Source organism: Zalophus californianus, chromosome 14, assembly GCF_009762305.2.
Source record: "Zalophus californianus isolate mZalCal1 chromosome 14, mZalCal1.pri.v2, whole genome shotgun sequence".
NCBI lineage: Eukaryota > Metazoa > Chordata > Mammalia > Carnivora > Otariidae > Zalophus > Zalophus californianus.
The window spans coordinates 28,456,502-28,477,828 of NC_045608.1; the positions used below are offsets into that span (position 1 = coordinate 28,456,502).

Below are 21,327 nucleotides of genomic sequence, written 5' to 3' on the forward strand. Positions count from 1 at the left end.
CTCAAAAAGCTAAGTAAAGAGACGTTTACAACTAAATGAGACATGACAGCATCACAGCTCAAGTTCCTAGAATTTAACAATCAAATCGCCACCCCAGCCGAATGAGCCCCGATGCAGTCTCTGTGGGTATATTCAGATCCTCAGTGTATCTGCCACCTACCCCCACTCCTTAAAAAGGGAAACAAAGGCTTCAATATTTTTCTTTTTAAGGAAACTGTCCTTTGTACTTTTCTACTGCAGAGACTTATGCTGAAGTACTATGCAAAGTACCAATTCATGCTACAACACGGATGAACCTTGAAAACATGTGAAGTGAAAGAAGCCATTCACAGAGGTCACATATGAAATATCCAGAATAGGGAAATCCAGAGAGACAAGAGTAGACCAGTGGTTGCCAAGGGCTGGAAGGAGGGAGAAATAGGGAAGCAACTGGTAGACAAATGTGTGCACTCTAACAGAAGAATGAACAAGAAAATTTTTAAATAAGAGTAAGGACAGGACAAGACATTCCCTCCCAGGTGAGGATGGGAAGACTGGAGACAATACAGAGAGAGTACCTTTGAGTCCCAATGCTAGAGAAGACTAAAGCCAAGAAGAGGTGGAGCATAGAGAACACCTGAGATCAAGACTGAGACCTGGACTCCCGCACTGCCTGTCCTCATGGACCCACCCAGAGGCTACATGTGTAGCCTTGGGCCAGGGATCTGCTTCTGAGCTTTAAGGCTCCTGCCTGGTAAAGTCCACCTCGCAGGGGTGCTGAGTATTGTGTGCTTTGGGAAAGGGCATATTGAGGACTGTAGCTGACAAAGACTCAATGCAAAAATGCTTCCTTCTGTGCCAGGCACCATGCAAGGGACTAAGGATAAGGAAAGTGAATGTGACCCAGACCCTTAAGGACACATGATAAGGGTTTCTGGCAAGAAAGCAAGAGGGTGCTAAGTGTTATGGCCCAGGATAGAGTAAGATGCTGTGACTCAGTTCACTCAGTCTGGTGGGCCAGGAAAGGTTTCCTGGTGACAGGTAAGCTGGAGTAGGTCACAAGGTGAAAAGGAAAAGCTGTTTCTAAGCGGAAACATTTGCAAACCCTTAGACAGGAAACATTTGCAAACGCTTAGACAGGAGGTTGCAAACTCTGGCCTGTGGGCCAAAATCCACCCTCCATGTTCTCCTATCTCCTTTTTGTTGAGATGACATTCACATAACCTAAAACTACCCATTTTAAAGGATTCAATTCAGTGGCATTTAGAATATTCACAATGTTGTGCATCTATCACCTCTGTGTAGTTTCAAAACATTTTCATCATCTAAAAAAATCCCTGTGCCTATTAAAAGTTAGTCCCCATCTCCCTGCCCCCCAGCCCCTGGCAACCACCAGTCTTTGTCTCTACAGATTTACCTAAATATTTCATATAAATGGAATCAAAATATGTGGCCTTTTGTGTCTGACTTGTTTCACTCAGTGAGGTTTTCCAGGTTTATCATGTTGTAGCCTGTTTCAGTACTTCATTCTTTTTTAAGCCTGAGTGATATTCCATTTTATGTATAAATCACATTTTGTTTATCCATTCATTCAGTGGTGAACATTTGGGTTGTTTTCATCTTTTAGCTATTACAAATAATGCTGCTATGAATATTTGTGCACAAGTTTTTGTATGGGTGTATTTTCATAATTTTTCTTGGATAGATGCCTAGAGGTGGAATTGCTAGGTCAAATGGTAACTTTATGTTAATTTTTTTTTGAGGAATCATCAATCTGTTTTCCACAGGAGCTGAACCATCTTACATTCCCACTGACATACAAGGATTCCAATAACTCTGCACCCTTGCCAATACTCATTACTTCCCATTAAAAAAAATTACAACCATCTCAATGGGTGGTACCTCATTGTGGTTTTGATTTGCAATTCCCCAGTGACTAATGATGTTGAACACCTTTTCATGTGCTTGTTGGCTATTTGTATATCTCTGGATAAATGTCTGTTCAAGCCTTTTGCCCATTTTCTAATTGGGCCATCTTTTTGTTGTTATAAGTGTTCTCTATATACTCTAGATACTAGACTCTTCTCAGATACGTGATTTACAAACACTTCCATTCTGTAAGTCTTGTCTTCACTTTCTTGACCATGTCTTTTGATTCACAAATGTTTTTAATTTTAAAAAGTCCAATCTACCTATTTTTTCTTTAGTTGCTCATGCTTTGGGTATTATATCTAAAAATCCATAGCCAAATACAAAGTCATGAATATTCCTCACGTCTTCTTCTAAAGGTTTTACAATTTTTCCTCTTATATTTTTACGTCTTTGATCTATTTTGAGTTAATTTTTAAGGATTTATTTATTTTGAGAGAGAGACTGAGAGCTGGAGGATGGGCAGAGAGAGAGAGAGAGAGAATCTTAAACAGGCTCCAGGCCCAGCTCAATCTCATGACCCAGAGATCATGACCTGAGCCAAAATCAAGAGTTGGACGCTCAACCGAGTCACCCAGGAGCCCTGAGTTAATTTTTATATATGGTACAAGGTAGGAATCCATTCTTCTGCATTTGAATATCCTGGTGTGCCAGCACCATTTGTTGAAAAGAATAGTCTTTCCCCATTGATTGGTCCTGCCATAATTATTAAAACTCAATTGGCCAGGGGCGCCTGGGTGGCACAGTTGGTTAAGTGTCTGACTCTCGGTTTTAGCTCAGGTCATGATCTCAGGGTCCTGGGATTGAGCTCCGCATCGGCATAGTGTCTGCTTGAGATTCTATTTCTCTCTCTCTGCCCTCCTGCTCATGCTGTCTTTCTCTCTAAATAAATAAATAAAATCTTTAAAAAAATCAATTGGCCACAGATGTATGGTTTATTCCTGGACTCTCAGTTCTATTCCATTGGTCTACATGTCTATCCTTATCCCCATGGGTTTTTGTTGTTATTGCTGAATACTTGTTTGATAGTATGATACAATAAGAAATATATATTCAGTCTTTGTCCCTTGTTCCTGGCACAGAACTCCTAAAACCCTTGAAATTTCCTAAGTGATATGAGTGAGAGGTGCATCATCATGACACAAAAGCTTACGGGGGGCCTTAGATAGCTTCCAGTTTGGAACTTTCAGTCCCACCACATTCTGACCTCTAGGAAAGGGAATGGGGGCTGGAGACAGAGCTAATCACCAATGGGCAATGAAAATCTACATAGAAACCCCTGAATTAGAGAGTTCAGAGAACTCCTAGCATCAAGGTGCTGGGAGGGTGGAGGGCCTATACCCCTCCATGCATACCCCTTTCCTCCCTGCCTTGCCTTATGCATCTCTTCCATTTGGCTGTTCCTAAGCTGTATTCTTTTTAATCAACCAGTAATAGTAAGTAAAGTGCCTTCCTGGGTTATAGGAGCCATTCTAGCAAATTAACAAACCGGATAAGGGGGTTGTGGGAACCTCTGATTTATAGCTTGTTGGTCAGAGGTGCCAGTGGCCTGGGACTTGAGACTGGCATCTGAAGGCATGGGGGCAGTCTTGTGGGATTGAACCCTTAACTTGTGGGGTCTGCACTAATTCTTGGACATCCAGTTGGTGTCCACAGAGAATCAGAGAACTGTTTGGTGTAGAAAAGCCAACACCTTTGGTGTCAGAAGTATAGTGAGAGTAAAAACAGTTTTTAGCTTGAATTTTTTTATTTGTTGGTTTTTATTTTTGTCAGTAAAGCACAAATAAGTAACACTGTGATTTATAATCTTTTCTTTTAAAATATTTTTCAAACACGATGATTTCCTTATAAATGACCATGATTCCTAAAGGTATTTTTAACAACTTTATTGAGATATATTTCACTTACCACATAATTCACTCATTTGAAATATACCATCCAATGTTTTTTAGTTTATTCGTAGGATTGTACAACCATCACCACAATGTACTTTCAAGACACTTTCATCCCTTAACAGAAACCTCATTAGCAGCCAATCCCCATTCCTACCTCCCACGCTCCACCCCCAGTCAAAGCAACTACTTATCCATTTTCTATCTCTGTAGATTCTGAATGTCTCATAAAAATGGAATCATACAGTATGTGTTTCTTTGTGTGTGTGCTGACATGTTTCACTTAGCTTAATATTTCCAAGATTAAGCATGGTCATGGTATATAGCATATATCAGTAGAGATGACTCTTGAGCAATGTGAGGGTTAGGGTCATGGACCCCTGACACAATCAAATCCAGTATAACTTCTGATTCTCCAAAAACTTAACTACTAATAGCTTACTGTTGACCAGAAACCTTAGCAATAACATATAGTCAAATAACACATATTTTGTGTTACATTATACACTGCATTCTTAACAATAAAGCTAGAAAAAAGAAAATGTTGAGAAAATATATTTACAGTACTATGCTGTATTTACTGAAAAAAATTTGTGTATAAGTAAACCCATGCAGTTGAAACCCATGTTGGTCAAGGGTCAACAGTACTTCATTTATTTTTATTGTCAAATAAATATTCAACTGTATGGATGTACATTTTATTTATGCATTTATCAGCTGATGGACATTTGGATTGTTTCCACCCTTTGGCTAAAGTAAATAATGTTATAACTGATGGTTACCAGAGGGGAGGTGGGTGGGTGGGTGGGGGAAATGGGTTAAATAGGTGATGCAAATTAAATTAAGGAGTGCACTTGTGATGAGTACCAGGTGTTGTACTGAAAGTGTTGAATCACTATGCTGTACACTTGAAACTAATATTACACTGTATGTTAACTAACTGGAATTTAAATTAAAACTTAAGGGGGGGGTGCACCTGGGTGGCTCAGTTTCAGTTACATGTCCCACTCTCAATTTTGGCTCACATCATGATCTCAGGGTTGTGGGATCGAGTTCTCTGTTGGGGTCCGCACTCAGTGCAGAACTACTTAAGACTGTCTCCCTCTCCTTCTGCACCTCCCTCACTAGTACTCTAATATAAATAAATAAATCTTAAAAAAAAAACAAACTTTAATGGGTGCCTAGGTGGCTCAGTCAGTTAAGCATCCAACTCTTGATGTCGGCTCAGGTCATGATCTCAGGGTTGCCAGACCTAGCCCAGCACTGGGCTCTGCACTGGGCATGGAGCCTACTTAACTTTCTCTCTCTTCCTCTGCTCCTCCCTGCTCCCTCTCTAAAAAAAAAGTAAAACTTAAAAAAAAATAAAATATATAATATTGCTATGAACATTGTATGTAAGTTTTCAGTAACAATTTTTATCTTTTTTTTAAAGATTTTATTTATTTATTTGAGAGAGAGTGAGAGCCAGAGAGATCACAGAGGGAGAGGGAGAGGAAGAAGCAGACTTGCTACTGAGTAGAGAGCCTGATGTGGGGCTTGATCCCAGGACCCTGATATTATGACCTGAGCCAAAGGCAGACACTTAACTTACCGAGCCACCCAGGTGCCCCAGTAACAATTTTTATCTAAAGTCTATTTTATCTGATATTAAGAGAGCCAATCTGGCTCTTTTGGGTACAATTTGCATGGTATATCTTTTCCATCCTTTTTTCAACCCACTCTACCTTTAAAGTGTGTCTCCAGTAGACAGCATATATAGTTGGATTATGGTTTTTTTTTTTTTAATATTCTGCCAATGTGGGGCAGATTGGATCTCTTTGAGGTTCCTGGTTATGTAGATTAATGGTTTTCATCAAACTTGCTATGTTTGGGGCCATTATTTCTTCAAATATTCTTTCTTCCCCTTTCTCTCCTTCTTGTGGGACTTCCAGTATGTGTATTAGCCCACTTGATTGCATTCCACAAATCTATGAGTTTGTTGTTTTGTTTTTTTTTTAAGTAGGCCCTGTGCCCAACATGGGGCTTGAATTCACAACCCTGAGGCCAAGAGTTGTATGCTCTACCAACTGAGCCAGCCAGGCATCCCATAGGTTTTTTGTTTTTTTTTTTAATACCTCCTGGTTCTTTATTGTTATGGTTTATGTGGAAAGACAATATTCTCATACTTTCCTTTAGTTTTTTGGGCATGCTTTCCATTAGTTCTTTGAAAATATTTAAAATAGCTGACTACAATCTTTTTGAAAGTAACTCCAATGTCTGGGCTTCCTCAAAACTTTACTACTTTTTCCCCCTCTGAGTATGGGCTATACTTTGTTTCTTCGCATCTTTCATTTTTGCTGTTGTTGAAAGCTAGAAATTTTAAATAACATAAAGTGACAACTCTGGAAATCAGATACTCCTCCCCTTCCTGGGCTTATTGTAGTTTAACAAATCTCCTGAACTAATTCTGCAGTCTGTATTCTTTGTCATATGTAGTCACTGAGGTCTCTACTGAGCTTAGTGGCCAGTTAATAATTTGAAAGAGATTCCTTAAATGCCTTGAGTCTCTGCCTTTGCTGAGAGAGTGTATGTGTGTTGAGACATGACTTCAATACTCTGGCAGGCGGTTTACAATACTACATTGGCCTTCAGCCTTCACACCCTGCTTGTACAGAGCCTCAAGATCAGACAGGGCTTATGGCCTTGTCAATTCTTTCCTGGACAGATGCACAGCTCTGTGCATGTACCTGGTCTTCTAGATTCCCAAGAATATGCTGAAACTTTTGAAAGCCCCCTATGAACGTCTCATTCCACAGCTTTTCTTAATTTTTTTTAGCTGCCTTCTTATTTGCCTCAACTATTAACATCCCCACAGGCAGCTGTGATATTAAACAATTGCTGCTGATGGTATATCACAAGTGTCCCAGGAGATAAGGCCATTTGCACTGACCAAGAGTGAGTCAAGTCAAATAAAAGATAAGGTCTGTGAATGGAGATTTCCAAAAAACTACTAGACAGGTCATATAATGACATTTATCTGGGAAAGGTGCTTTTGGGGGACCATTCTTGCTTCCTTTAGAGGTTGTAAGGTTGCTGTATTTCACCAACTGGTGGAGATGTTGGTTCTCAAGGCCATCAGAACACTGTACAGGGGGGATGGGAATAGCACAAGTTAAAATGTCACCAAGCTTGCTATTCTGAGATGTAGCAAATTTTCTTAAATAAAAGTTCTTTGGATTTTTGTAAGCCTGTGGTTAATTTCCAGAACTCTGAAAAAGCTGATTTTGAGAATTTCTGCCAGCACTGCTTTTATGGAAGAGCAGATTTTCAAAGGTCGTTACTTCACCAGTCCTGCTGATGTCCTGCATATAATATTTTATGTGGATGTGGATTTACATTTCTCTTGGGTATATAACTAGGAGTGGAATTCCTAGGTCACATGGTAACTCCACATTTAACTTTTTGAGGAATTGCTATTTTCCATCATAGCTGTGTGTTTTACATTCCCACCAGCAATGTATGAGGGTTCCAATTTCTCTACATCCTTGGCAACATTTGTTACTGGTGATCTTTTTGATTATAGCCATCCTAGTAGGTGTGAAGTGACACCACATTTTGTGGGGGATTTTCTGTTTTGTTTGTTTTTTAAGTAAGCTCTATGTCCAATGTGGGGTTTGAACTCATGACCTTGAGATCAAGAGTGGCACGCTCTACTGACTGAGCCAGCCAGCCACCTCTCACATTGTGTTTTCAATTTATATTTCTACGGGGCGCCTGGGTGGCTCAGATGGTTAAGCGTCTGCCTTCGGCTCAGGTCATGATCCCAGGGTCCTGGGATTGAGCCCCTCATTGGGCTCCTTACTCAGTGGGGAGTCGGCTTCTCTCCCTCTGCTTGCCGCTCCCTGATTGTGTGCTCTCTCTGTCAAATAAATAAATAAAAATCTTTAAAAACATTTATATTTCCACAATGACTAATGATGTTGAAAATCTTTTCATGTGTTATTGGCCATGTAGATAGCTTTCTGGAGAAATATCTGTTCAAATCATTTATCTATTTGTAAACTGGATTATTTGCCTTTTTTATTATTGAGTTGAAAGATTCTTCATATATATATTCTGGATACAAGTCCCTTATCAGATATATGATCTTGATATATTTTCTCCAAATGGCAGGTTATTTTTTCACTTTCTTGATGGTATCATTTATAGCACAAAAGATTTTAATTTTGCTTTTATATATTTTTCTTTTGTTGCTTATGCTTTTGATGTTGTATCTGCAAAGGTTCTGCTTAACTCAAGGTCACTAAGATTTGCTCCTATGTTATCTTCTAAGACTTTTACAGCTTCAGCTCTTACATTTGGGTCTGATCCATTTTGAGTTAATTTTTAGTATGATGAGAGGTAGGGGTTCAGTTTCACGCTTTTGTATATATGGATATCCAGTATCCCCAAACCATTTGTTGAACAGACTATTCCTTCCTCTGTTGAATTGTCCTGGCATCCTTATCAAAAAAATCAACTGACCATAAATGTAAGGGTATTATTTCTGGACTCTCAATTCTACCTTATTGATCTATATGTCTATTCCTATCTTGGTACCATACTGTCTTGATTACTGTAGGTTTGTAGCAAGCTCTGAAACTGGGAAGTATGAGTACTCTTATTTTGTTGTTTTCATCAAGACTGTTCTGGCTATTTTGAGTTCCCTGCAATTCCATATGAATTTTAGGGTCAGCTTATCAATTTCGAAAAAGAACTTAGCTGGTATTCTGATAGGGATTACAGTGAATTTGCAGATCAATCTGGGGAGTATTAACATCTTAAAAATATTAACTATTACGATCCAGGAACACGAGATGTTTTCCCATTTATTTAGATCTTAATTACTTTCAACAGTGTTTTGTAGTTTCAAGGATATAAGTTATATACTTCTTTTGTTAAATTTATTACTAAATATTTTATTCTTTTTGATGCTACTGTGAATGAAATTTCATTTTTGAATTGTTCATTGCAAGTGTGTAGGAACACAACTGATTTCTGTATACTGATCATATACTCTGTAACCTTGTACTTATTTGTTAGTTCTAGATTTTTTTTATTAGATACCTTAAGATTTTCAATATATAAAATCATGTCATCTGCAAACAGAGATAGTTTTAATTCTTCCTTTCAAATCAGGATGCCTCTTGTTCTTTTTCTGATTGCTCTAACTAGATCTCTAGTCTGATGTTGAACAGAAGTGGGAAAAGTGGTTATCTGTCTTGTTCTGATCTTGGGAAAACTTTCTGTCTATTAAGGATGATGCTAGCTGTGTGTTTTTCTTTAGATGCCCTTTATCAGGTTAAGGAAGTTCCTTTCTATTCCTACTTTGTTGAGCGTTTTTATCATGAAAGGTGTTGGGTTTTATCGTATGCTTTTTCTGTCTCTGCTGAGATGATCAAGTGGTTTTGTGTTTTATTCTATTAATACTGTTCATTATTTTAATTGATTTTTGGATATTAAACCTACCTGGTATTCCCAGATAAGTCCCACTTGGTGATGACATACAATTCGTTTTATATGTTGCTGGATTCAGTTCACTAGTATATTGTTGAAGATTTTTACATCTATAATCAGAAGAGATAGTGGCCTGCAGTTTTCTTGTGATATCTTTGATTGTTTTTGGTATCTGGCTACTAATGGCCTCACAGAATGAACTGAGACGTATTCCCTCCTCTTCAATGTTTTGGAAAAGTTTGTGAAGGATTAGTACTAGTTTTTCTTTGAATATTTGGTAGAATTAACCAGTGAAGCCATTTGGGTCAGAGTTTTTCTTTGTGGGTATTTTTTTCATTACTAATTGAGTGTCTTAACTTGTTGTATAGGCCTATTCAGATTTTCTATTTCTTCTTGAGTCATTTTCAGTAATCTGTGTCTTTCTGGGAATTAGTCATTTCATCTAAGTTATCTAATTTACTGGAACACATTATTCTTAGTATTCTCTACTAATCCTTTTTATTTCTGTATGGTTTGTCCCACCTGTTTTGGTAAATAAAGTTGTACTGGCATGAAGCCATGGCCATTCACTTACTATGGCTGCCTGTACTAAAACTTCACAGTTGAGTAGTTGTGACAGAAACCAAATATTTTTGGCCCACAAAGCAAAAAACATTTACTACCTAAGCCTTTATAGAAAAAAAATGTTGACCTCTGGTTAAGAAGAATAAAATAATACTTGAAGTACTCAGGTCAAACTGGAGCAAAGTGCTTTTGAGAAAGTATTAGAGGCAGTTAAAAAGTGTGGAATGAATTAACTGTGATCTAGTTTTATTTATAAGTATCAGCTCAAAGCTTCATTCCAACCCCTCAGACATCATCATTTCTGGGGGGACAAACACATTTCCAGACCAGATTCAGTACAAACACTGAGCTTCTTGAAATAAAGAGGAAATTCAAAAACAAAAAGTATCTAGGGCAAGTATTTGGGAAGAGTGATAAATGCTATATTGTGACTAGTTTTGTTCCTTGGTTCAGGGTCCTGTAAATCTAGGGGCCTCTTTCTGAAAGCAACATAAAGGCTCAAAAAGCATAGCTTTCTCACAGACTCTTGAAGAGCATGAAGGGCTAGGGAAGAGAGATCTTCCATCTTCCCTCCTGGCTTCACAAAGGTACAGTGAATCAGTTTTATCTTTTCATGCCCATACCACCTTAAAAATTTACGATGACAGCATATGTCATACAGATTTTACCTGTTTGTGACTCTCTCGCAATTCATCCCAGCATCTGCAGGTTCTGTGTAAGGTACGCTCCTCACCCATCACATCACAAACACTCCCCGACTTCATTTCCATTAGCAACACCTGAACTGTCCGCAATCTCTGCCTACCATAAGGGCCAGTAACATCCAATTCCTTTCAGTGGGAAACCAAAGGTAGAGTTCCCACATGAGGAAAAACTCCATAAATAGTATCTATCTATGGTTAGTAACTCCCAAGAGGAAATTATTCCAGCTAACAGATGATACACCACAGAAAATATCCTAGGTGTAAAATTATTACTTTTATGGAAGCCTGGGCAATCAAACCCAAACAAGCTGCTATGGGTGAATCATTATAATGTTATTATCATGTGTAAGAGCAATGGGAATGCCCATTATTCCAGATATGATGTGAGGTTTCCTACAAATATATTGTCATTCCAGCTTAACCCTCAGCCCTGACAATAAGAAGTAACTGGGGCTGAATGGAAGCCATGGGTCTATCAGTAAAAGGCTCTGTGACTAAGTAAGTCCCTTAAATTACACCAAATAACTACCAGGTTACCTGAGGAGACAAACTTGCCAGTGTAATACAAAGATGAAGGGTTAGAGCAAAGGTATTTCAACTCTCCCTCATCTATGCCTCATTCTGAGATAAATGCTAGGCCATCATTGAACTCTCCCCTCCCCGAGAGGCATCCCATGCATCACCAAGTTCTAGCTATTTCACCTCTAAAATCTCAAGCCTTGCCTCGGGCACCTGGCTGGCTCAGTCATTAGACCATGTGACTCTTGATCTTAGGGTTGTGAGTTTTAGCCCCACACTGACTGTTGAGATATAAAATCTTAAGCCTTGCCTATCCTGTTCATCTCCAACACCAGTGCTTCCATCTAAATCACACATGGCTCACTTCTCCTGGGAGTTGCAGAGTGGAGGAGACTCCCAAAGTGGAGAGAAGTATTCTTTCCATCTTTGCTCACTCTTCACCTTTCTCATACATGTCTTTACTCCAGAACATGCTATAAGGCTTTCTTCCTGCATCTGCCTGTCAACTAGCTTCCCAGCCTCCAGTCTTCATGGTGGTCTCTCCTCAACATCACTGATTGCATTATTTCGACCCCATTATGCTGCAGAGAAGGAAAATAAATCTTATCACTCTCACTTGAAAATCTGCTGCAGAATTCCAACTGCCAGCAGCATGTACCTCAGTCTTGCCCCCACCCATCTCTCAGCCTTGCCCATCTAGCTGCGTCTTATGCATCCGATAGGTATCAGCCAAAGTGACGACCCCAGACTCCCAGAAAGAGCCATTCACAGTTTCCTTTCCAAGTGTACTTTTATAGCTGGCAAAATGCAGCTTAGAGGCCCCCACTGTTGTGGGTCCTCTCTGACCTAAGGTATTCTCTTATGGCTCCCACAGTACTCTCTTCAAATGTCTGACAGTCTTCTAAGTGCTAGAATCCCCCATTTATACTTTTCCCACTAGGCTATGGAAGACCATTCAATGGCCAGAATTAGCTAATAAAGATCTAAAGCCAAACATCCTGTAGTCAAGTATCTGGTGACTGGATTAGCCACTAGGAATGAAAAAAGGAAGCACAGCAGAAAGTTACCACTTTCATCATAAAAGTATATGAATTAGTAGGGGCGCTTGGGTGGTGCAGTCAGTTTTAAGTGTCCAACTCTTGGTTTTGGCTCAGGTTGTGATCTCAGGGTTGTGAGATTGAGCCCCACACATCAGGCTCTGTGCTCAATGAGGAGTCTGCTTAAGACTTTCTCTCCCTCTCCTCCCTCTGCCTCTCCCTCCTGTGCTCGCTTGCTCTCTCTAAAATAAAAAAATAAATCTTTAAAAAAGTATATGAATTAGTAATATTCCATTAAAGCCCTTAAAATAGAGTCCCAAAACTACTTCCCATAAACCTATAGGTACCAAGTGGCTCTACAAAATTCCTCAACAATTCACTTCTCAAAACTGTGCCCGAAATTGTTTACAGGATGAATATCCGTAATCTGATGGAATACAGTAGAGTCAATGGGCCAAAGGTAAATTAAAATTCTTATATGATCCAAAGTTTGGATTTCTTGTAACCTCTATTTCTCTTAGGGTTGGGCCTATTTCTTCTGCCTCACACCTGTACCAACTTCAGTATAACACCTCTACATTGCATCAGACCAGTTCCTGAAGGCAGCCAAAAGCTTACCTGAGCCGAGATGCCAATGAGGAGCAGCCACTTCTGGTACTCGTCAGTCCGGTAGTGGATCATCTGGCATCCTGCCAAACTGGCATGTCTATCAAACATCTTCACGGGTTGAGAGTCACCTTCCATGCTCCAGTGGTAGACTGTGGTCTCAGTCACTAGGGCAACAGTGTTCACAGAGACCCATTTCCAGAAAACCACCTCTTCTGCCATTGTATGAGACTTCATTTTACTCTTCATTTCAATATTAAAGATTTGAAGTGTCTTCCCAGCTAATATTTGATGTGATGAAGATTAAAGATAAAAATATGAAAGACAAATTCTTACACTCTTAATTCTGAATCCTTTTGATTATTACTTTAAGTTGTACTACTTACAGCTAATCTTAGATTAAGAAGGGAAAAGAGCTGCCTGAGTGCAATTAACCACACTTTGATGTCTTAATATTGAGAAGAGTCTTCTTCAGAAGAACGTAAAAGTGTATGAATACAGAATGTATGAATAACAATCAGAAATTAGTTCTTTGGAAGCAACTATCAAGACAATCAGTTTTAAATTGGTATCTTCTAGTTTTAAAATACTTCCTGGATAAGTTAGCAAAAACAAGACCTTCTTTCTTTGTCTGGTGTCTCCAACTTTCAGGAAAGAATACTATCATCCCTTCAGATTAAACATCTCCAGATAACAGGGTCATTTTGTCTTAAATTCTTAAAAGCTGTCAAATAGAATTTTCTACAATGTTGGAAATGTTCTGTACTTACACTACCAGTACAGAAGACACTAACTACACGTGGCTATTAGGCATTTGAAATGTGCCTGGTAAGACACATTTAAGGAAACTGAGCTTTCACTTTCATTTAACTTTAATTAATTTAAATTTTGAAACAGCCTCACATGGCTAGCATCCAATAGGACAGCTAGGTTTTAGAAAAAGGCTTTAGCATCCATCCTCTGGCAAGAGACTCATATTGTTTCCACCTCTGATAAAAAGCTGAGTTCTGATCTTTGTATCTGCAAAACTGAAAGCTAACATGAAATACTGCTTCCCCCCAAATCAGGACAAACAAAAGGATTATTTCTCTGACCACTTCTATCTGGCAGTGTACTGGATGTCCTAGCTACTATAATAATGCAAGAAAAGTGAAAGGCATAAAGATGAAGAAGGAAATAAAACTGCATTTATTCACAGACAACATTACTGTTTACAAAGAAAATCCTAAGGAATCTACCAATCTACAAAGCCATTATCAGAACTAATATGTGACTATTAACAATACTGCAGGGTATGAGGTCAATATACAAAAATATCAATTGAATTTCTAGAAGCTAGTAGCAAACAATTTGGAAATAAAAATTTTAAAAGAACTGTAATATCACTAAAAGGAAAAAAAATCCCTGTCAACCAAGAATCCTATATCCAGCAAAACTGTCTTTCAAATATGAGGGAGAAAATAAGACATTCCAAGATAAACAGAAGCTAAGGGAGTCTGTAACTACTAGCATTAAAGGAAGTCATGCAGATTGAAATGAAAGGACATTAGATAGTAACTTAAAGCCATATGAAGAAAGAAAGATCTCAATAAAGGTAAATACATGGGTAGTTATAAAAGCTTGTACTATTGTAATTTTGGTTTATAACTCCACTTCCTGTTTTCATCATAATTTAATAGACTAAAACATTAAAAAATCAATGAGTAGTCTAAAAGCTAGTATTATAACTGGTGTGTAACTACACTTTTTGTTTTCAATATAACTCAAGAGACGAATGCATTAGAAAGAATTATTCATTTATGTTTTTGGATAAATTATGTATAAAGATGTAATTCTGTGACAGTAACAATAAAAGAGGGGGAATGGAGATGTAAAGGAACAGAACTTTTGTATGTTATTGATGTTAAGCTGGTAAAATTTCAAATTAAACTGTTATAACTTCAGGATGTTAAATATAGTTCCCATAGCAAACATAAAAAATAGCTATAGAATGTACACAAAAGAAACAAGAAGAAATTTAAATGTTTTCACAAAAAAAAATCAACTAAACATAAGCAAAGACAGTAACGCAGGAAATGTAAGACAAAAAAGTATAGAGTATATAGAAAACAAATAGTAAAATGATAGAAGTCCTTCCTCATCAGTAATACATTAAATGTAAATGGATCAAAAGACATAGACTGGCGGGCCACCTGGGTGGCTCAGATGGTTAAGCGTCTGCCTTTGGCTCAGGTCATGATCCCAGGGTCCTGGGATCGAGCCCTGCATTGGGCTCTCTGCTCAGTGGGGAACCTGCTTCTCCCCCTCCCTCTGCTTCTCCCCCTGCTCATGTTCTTTCTCTCTGTGTCTCAAATGAATAAATAAAAAAACCTTAAAAAAAAAAAGACATAGACTGGCAGAACAGATATAAAAACATGATTCAACTATATGCTGTCTACAAGACTCACCTTAGATCCAAAGACACAAAGGGGTCAAAAGTGAAAGGATGAAAAAAGATATTCCATGTAAATTGTAATCAAAAGAGAGCAGGGATGGTTAATTTCAGACAAAATAAACTTTGAATCAAAAAAGACTGAAAGCAACAAAGAAACACATCATGCTAAGTGAAATAATCCAGTCATAAAAAAACAAATACTGTATGATTCTAACATATATTAGGTATGTAGACTAGCCAAAATCATAGAGACAGAAAGTAGAATGGTGGTTTCTGGGGACTGGGAGAGGAAGGAATGAGCAGTTACTGTTTAATGAGGACAGTGCTTCAGTTTTGCAAAAGGAAAATAATTCTGAAGGTGGATGGTCCTGATGGGTGTACAACAATATGAATGTATTTTAAGACCACTGACCTATACACTAAAAAACGGTTACAGTAATAAATCTCATTATATGTATTTAGCCACAATTCTTAAAAAATGAAAAAACCTGGAGATTTCAATACCCCACTCTCAATAATAAAACAACTAAACAGAAAAATATACTTGAACACTACTGACCAATTCAACCTAACATCTTTACAACACATTAGCCAACAAGAAAATACAATACATTCTTTCCAAGTATATCTGAAACATATTCTAAGATAGATCATATGCTGGGCTATAAAAAAAGTCTCAAGAAATTTTAAATTTTGAAATCATATAAAATAAGTGATCTGATTACAACAAAATTATTAAAAATCAACAAAGTATGAGATAGTCCCAAACTGTGGAATTCAACCACACACTTCTAAATAACCCATGGGTCAAAGAAGAAATTACAAACAAAATCAGAAAATATATTGAAATGAATTAAATAAAAAGCACAACATATCAATTTTGGGGTTGCAGCTAAGGCAGTACTTAAAGAAAAATATATTATTTTAAGCATCAAGATCAGAAAGGAAGATCTCAAATCAATAAAGTTTCCACGTTAATAAACTACAAAAAGAGCAAACTAAACCCAAAGCAACAAAAAATAAGAATTAAGAGTAGAGCAAAAATCAAGGAAAGAAAAAAGAAAAATAATAAAGGAAAATCAATAAAACAAAAGTTGGCTTTTCACAACAATCAAGAAAATGGGACACCTGGGTGGCTTAGTCAGTTAAGCATCTGCCTTCGGGGGCGCCTGGGTGTCTCGGTCGGTTAGGCGTCTGCCTTCGGCTCAGGTCATGATCCCAGGGTCCTGGGATCGAGCCCCGCATTGGGCTCCCCGCTCTGCGGGAGGCCTTCTTCTCCCTCTGCCACTCCCCCTGCTTGTGTTCCTGATCTCGCTGTGTCTCTCTCTGTCAAATAAATAGGTAAAATCTTTAAAAAAAAAAAAAAATCTGCCTTTGGCTCAGGTCATGATCCCAGCATCCTGGAATTGAGTACCGCATCAGGCTCCTTGCTCAGTGGGGAGTTTGCTTCTCCCTCTGCCTGCTGTTCCCCCTGCTTGTGCTCTCTCACTCTGACAAATAAATAAATGAAATCTTAAAAAAAAAATTGACAAGCCTTAGACTGATCAAGAAAAAAAGGTAAGACCCAAATTACCAAAATCAGAATTAAAGAGAGGACATCATAGGTGATCTTGAAAAAATTAAAAGGATTATGAGTGAATAGTATGAACAATTTTATGTCAACACATTAGAGGACTTAAATAGAGGACTTGGACATAAATTCCTAGAAAGATAAATTACCAAAACTGACACAAGAAAGAAAATCTGAACAGATTTACAGCAAGTAAAGGAATTCTTAGTTTAAAATCATCTAACAAAGAAAAACCCAAGCTCAGAAGGCGTTCACTGTTGAATTCCATCAAATACTCAAAGATGGTAAAGTAACAAGTCTTTCACAAACTCAGAAAGCAGAAAAGGGACCACTTCCCACCTCATTCTGTGGGCCAATACTAACCTAATTCCAAAGTCAGAGATATCACAAGAAACCACAGACCAATTATCACAAAAATAGACAGAAAAGTCCTTAAAATAGGAGTAAACCAAATCCAGCTACACATAAAAACAATCATGGGGCACCTGGATAGCTCAGTCGGTTAAGCCTGTGACTCTTGGTTTCGGCTCAGGTCATGATATCAAGGTTGTGAAATCAAGCTGAACCCTGTGTAGGGCTCTGCGCTCAGTGCAGAGTCTGCTGGAGATTCTCTCCCTCTTCCTCCCCTTCCCCTACTCCCCCCCACCATGCACTCTCTCTCTAAAAATAAATAAATAAAATCTTAAACTATTTTGAAAAATACAAAGTTGGAATACCAACACTGATTTCAAAGTTACCATAAAGCCATAGTAATCAAGTAATTGGCACAAGGTTGGGCATATGGATCAATGAAACAGAATTGAGAGTCCAGAAATAGATCTTTCTATTTATGGTCAATTGACTTTTACCAAAGGTGCCTAGATAAATCAATGGGGAAGAACAGTATTTTCAACAAAAAAAGTATTTTTTGTTGCTTTGGGTTTAGTTTGCTCTTTTTGTAGTTTATTAACGTGGAAACTCACTTTATTGACTTGGGTGGGACAACTGAATGCCCCTACCCCACCAAAAAAGGAGGAGGGGGAGGGGGAGGCGGCGGCGAGGAAGATGAAGAAGTCGAAGAGGAAGAAGAAGAGGAAGAAGAGGAAGAAGCAGCAGTAGCAGCAGCAGCTTACATCCTTACCACACACCATACACAAAAATTAACTCAAAACAGACTATGGACCTAAATATAAGAGTTAAAACTAAAAAACCATTAGAAGAAAAAATAGAAAATCATCATGATCTTGGGTTAGGCTAAACACTCTCAGGTAGGATTCCAAAATCATGATCCATTAAAGAAAAAAATTGGTAAACTGGACGTTATCAAAATTAAATTTTTTTCTTCAAAAGATATATTAGGAAAATAAAAAGATGAGCTACAAATTGTGAGAAAATATGTAGATCACATAGTTGATACATAAAGAACCCCTAAAATTCATAAGACAAATAAGCCAGCTAAGAAATGGACAAAAGATTTAAACAGACACTTCTCTAACAAGATACATGAATGGCAAAAAAATAAAAAAATATATACAAATGGAATAATAAAATAAAAATATATATAAAAATATATAAATAATAATATATAATATAAAATAAAAAATAATAAAAAATATCAAGTTTGCATATATGTTGCAAAAACTAGAATCCTCATACATTGTTGGCAGGAATGTAAAATGGTACAGCCATTCTGGAAAACAGTTTGGTGGTATCTTAAAAAGCTAAAAAAATTTACCATATGATCCAGCAATTCCACTCCTAGATATACATCCACACAAAGACATAAAGGCAAGTGTTCATAGCAGCAATATCCTTAATGTCCAAAAACTGGAACCAATTCAAATGTCCATTAAATTGGTAAACAGAGAAACAAAATGTGATATATCCATGGAAAAATGGAGTACTGGAATCTTACCCAACCATAAAAAGGAACTAACTACTAATACAAGCTACAATGTGGATGAACCTCAAACATACTATGCTAACTGAAGGAAGTCAGATATAAAAGACTGTATGTTGTATGATTTCATTATCTGAAATGTCCAGAAATGGCAAATCTATGGAGCCAGAAAACAGATCAGTAGCTGCCTAGGGTTGAGGGTGGGAGTGGAGAATGACTGCAAACGGGAATAAAGGAACTTTTTGGGGTAGTAATGTTCTAAAACCAGAGCATGGTGGTGGTTCCAAACTCAATAAATTTACTAAAAATCGCTGAACTCTACACTTAGAATAAGTGAATTTTGTGTCATATAAATTATACCTGAATAAAATGATTAAGAAAGAAAAAAAGACTAGACTAAAAGTTCAACTGTAGCATGGGGGTACCTTTTAGTTTCAAAAAGCCTGGGATCACAGAGGAAATTTCCTCTAGTTCAAAAACCTGTCAAGCTGTCCTTAGACTGGTTAAAAAGAACTTCCTTTACATGATATGCAAAATATTTAGCAACACAAAGAATAAAACAAAACAAGAAAACCCTACCAACCTCCTTTAGGAATCAACCTGCTGTCATGACAGATTCTGTTGTCAGGGTGAAGAATGTGCTACCACAAGGGGGCTCCATCTTACCACCTCTCCCCTCCCGACCTGGGCCAAGAGTTAACTGCTAGGCTGGCACTATTATAAGCCGATATGCAATCTACCTCCAAAAATTAAGGGAAAAAGGTAGTGTTTGTAAAAAGAAGCACACATGAATATTCAAAGGGCTATGTTTCATAATAAAAGTAAAAAATATACTTGGGCCAGTAATGCAAGTAGTCAGTTAACTTTTTCTATATAGGGACATATAAGATCTTTGTCACATATTTGTCTGTTTTTACAACTCTTTAAAATTATAAAAACCATTCTTAGGTTGGGGCTGTACAAAACCCAACAGTTTACTGATCCCCTCACTTAGAGTATTAATGTTCCATTAAGATGATGAGCAACTGGGGCTTCTGGGTGGCTCAGTCGTTAAGCGTCTGCCTTCGGCTCAGGTCATGATCCCAGGGTCCTGGGATCGAGCCCCACATCAGGCTCCCTGCTCGGCGGGAGGCCTGCTTCTCCCTCTCCCACTCCCCCTGCTTGTGTTCCCTCTCTCGCTGTGTCTCTCTCTGTCAAATAAATAAATAAAATCTTTAAAAACAAAAAAAGATGATGAGCAACTGATGAAGAATTCTTACCCCCCCACCACCACTTCCTGCTCTTTTAGTCAAAGGTAAAAATGTATCTCTGGCTTTAAAATATTCACCACAAAAGCACCAGTAGAGACAGTCTGAAGAGAGACTGGGGTGAGTGAATCTGCTCCAAGCTTCTCCAGAAGGAGGGGCAGTGGTATGGGCTGAGCACTTCAAGAGCTCTCAGCCAGATTAAAGGACAAACTGTGAAGGTGGACCTTTTTAAAAAAGAGGTCCATCTCATCACAAGCCTCTTTCCAATCACAAGACTTCACCAGTCAAAATGGGGTATCTGTGAGACTCAAGACCAGGCCCCTTGACTTCACTTTCAGCTTTCACACTGGGATCTATGGAACAGCTAAGTCATATGAAACAATAAAAGTATAATTATCTCTGTTGTTGTATCTCTGTAATTCACCTGCTGTACAAATACCTTAAAAAAAAAAAAGACAGTTTTCCTCATTTTGGTCTAGGGTCTTTGAAACACAGTGCTACACTTGCCCACAATTTGTACTACAAGGGTCCAAGATCATCCTAATGGCCACAAGATTGCAGTAAAAATAGGATACTTATAATTTTATCACTTTGGTTCCATAGCTCACACTTCCTCATGCAAAAGAAAACAGCACTCAATTACTATAGCTGAAAAAATTCATATGAACACTGAGAATGAAAAAAAAAAAGGAGCCGCTCCTGCTATCAGAAAGCTGGCCTGGTCCTCACAGCCAGGCCATGTTGCTCTCCTACTGGACACAAAGCATCTCAGAGAACAACTTCAGACAAGTCCCTCTAAGACCATGATAAAGTGAGACAAAGCAAGGTTGCCTCAGAATTTTACCAAGTACAGACAAAAACAAGGTAAATGTGCAACGCACAAAATACTAAACAGCCTGGGCGCCTGGCTGGCTCAGTTGGTTAAGCGACTGCCTTCGGCTCAGGTCATGATCCTGGAGTCCCACATCGGGCTCCCTGCTCAGCAGGGAGTCTGCTTCTCCCTCTGACCCTCCCCCCTCTCATGCTCTCTCTCTATCTCATTCTCTCTAATAAATAAATAAAATCTTTTAAAAAAAATACCAAACAGCCCCTCTCATGGCTGAAATGAGTGACTGCTACTTCTTTAACCAATGCCAGCTTTATCCTCACTCTAATTGGCCCTGACTTATAGATAAGATTTATTGAGATAACCTAATTATAAAATTACTCCCACTTTCTAACAGCACCCAAACTACAGCAAACTCCTATTTCCTTAGACCATCCCCCAATCACCCAACCAAATTCCAAATCCCACAAAAGGTTCTTTCTAATACCCTCTAATAATAGTGTGATACGTCCCAGCCCCCCATGGTATGGTTTCACCCCTGCTGAAACAAGTAATAAACCCAACTTGTTCAACTTCATGCGTGTTGCCAGTGGCCTGTTGGCTGGAGGGGACTGATAGCATGTAAATACTGAGTTCTCTCCATTCCCCTACCACACTCCAACAACC

The 21,327-nt window shown here is 38.2% G+C and overlaps 1 protein-coding gene across 6 annotated transcripts in view; it reads right to left on the reverse strand.

Annotated features, from left to right (window-relative positions):
• The window catches only part of CLTCL1 (clathrin heavy chain like 1), a 101,146-nt gene that overhangs the window by 66,524 nt on the left and 13,295 nt on the right, over positions 1 to 21,327 (reverse strand). For all 6 annotated transcript variants that reach the window (XM_027577458.1, XM_027577453.1, XM_027577456.1 and 3 more), the window contains one exon: positions 12,718 to 12,986. In XM_027577458.1, the coding sequence (XP_027433259.1) occupies positions 12,718 to 12,986 (269 nt within the window). The remainder of the gene's footprint in view (positions 1 to 12,717; positions 12,987 to 21,327) is intronic.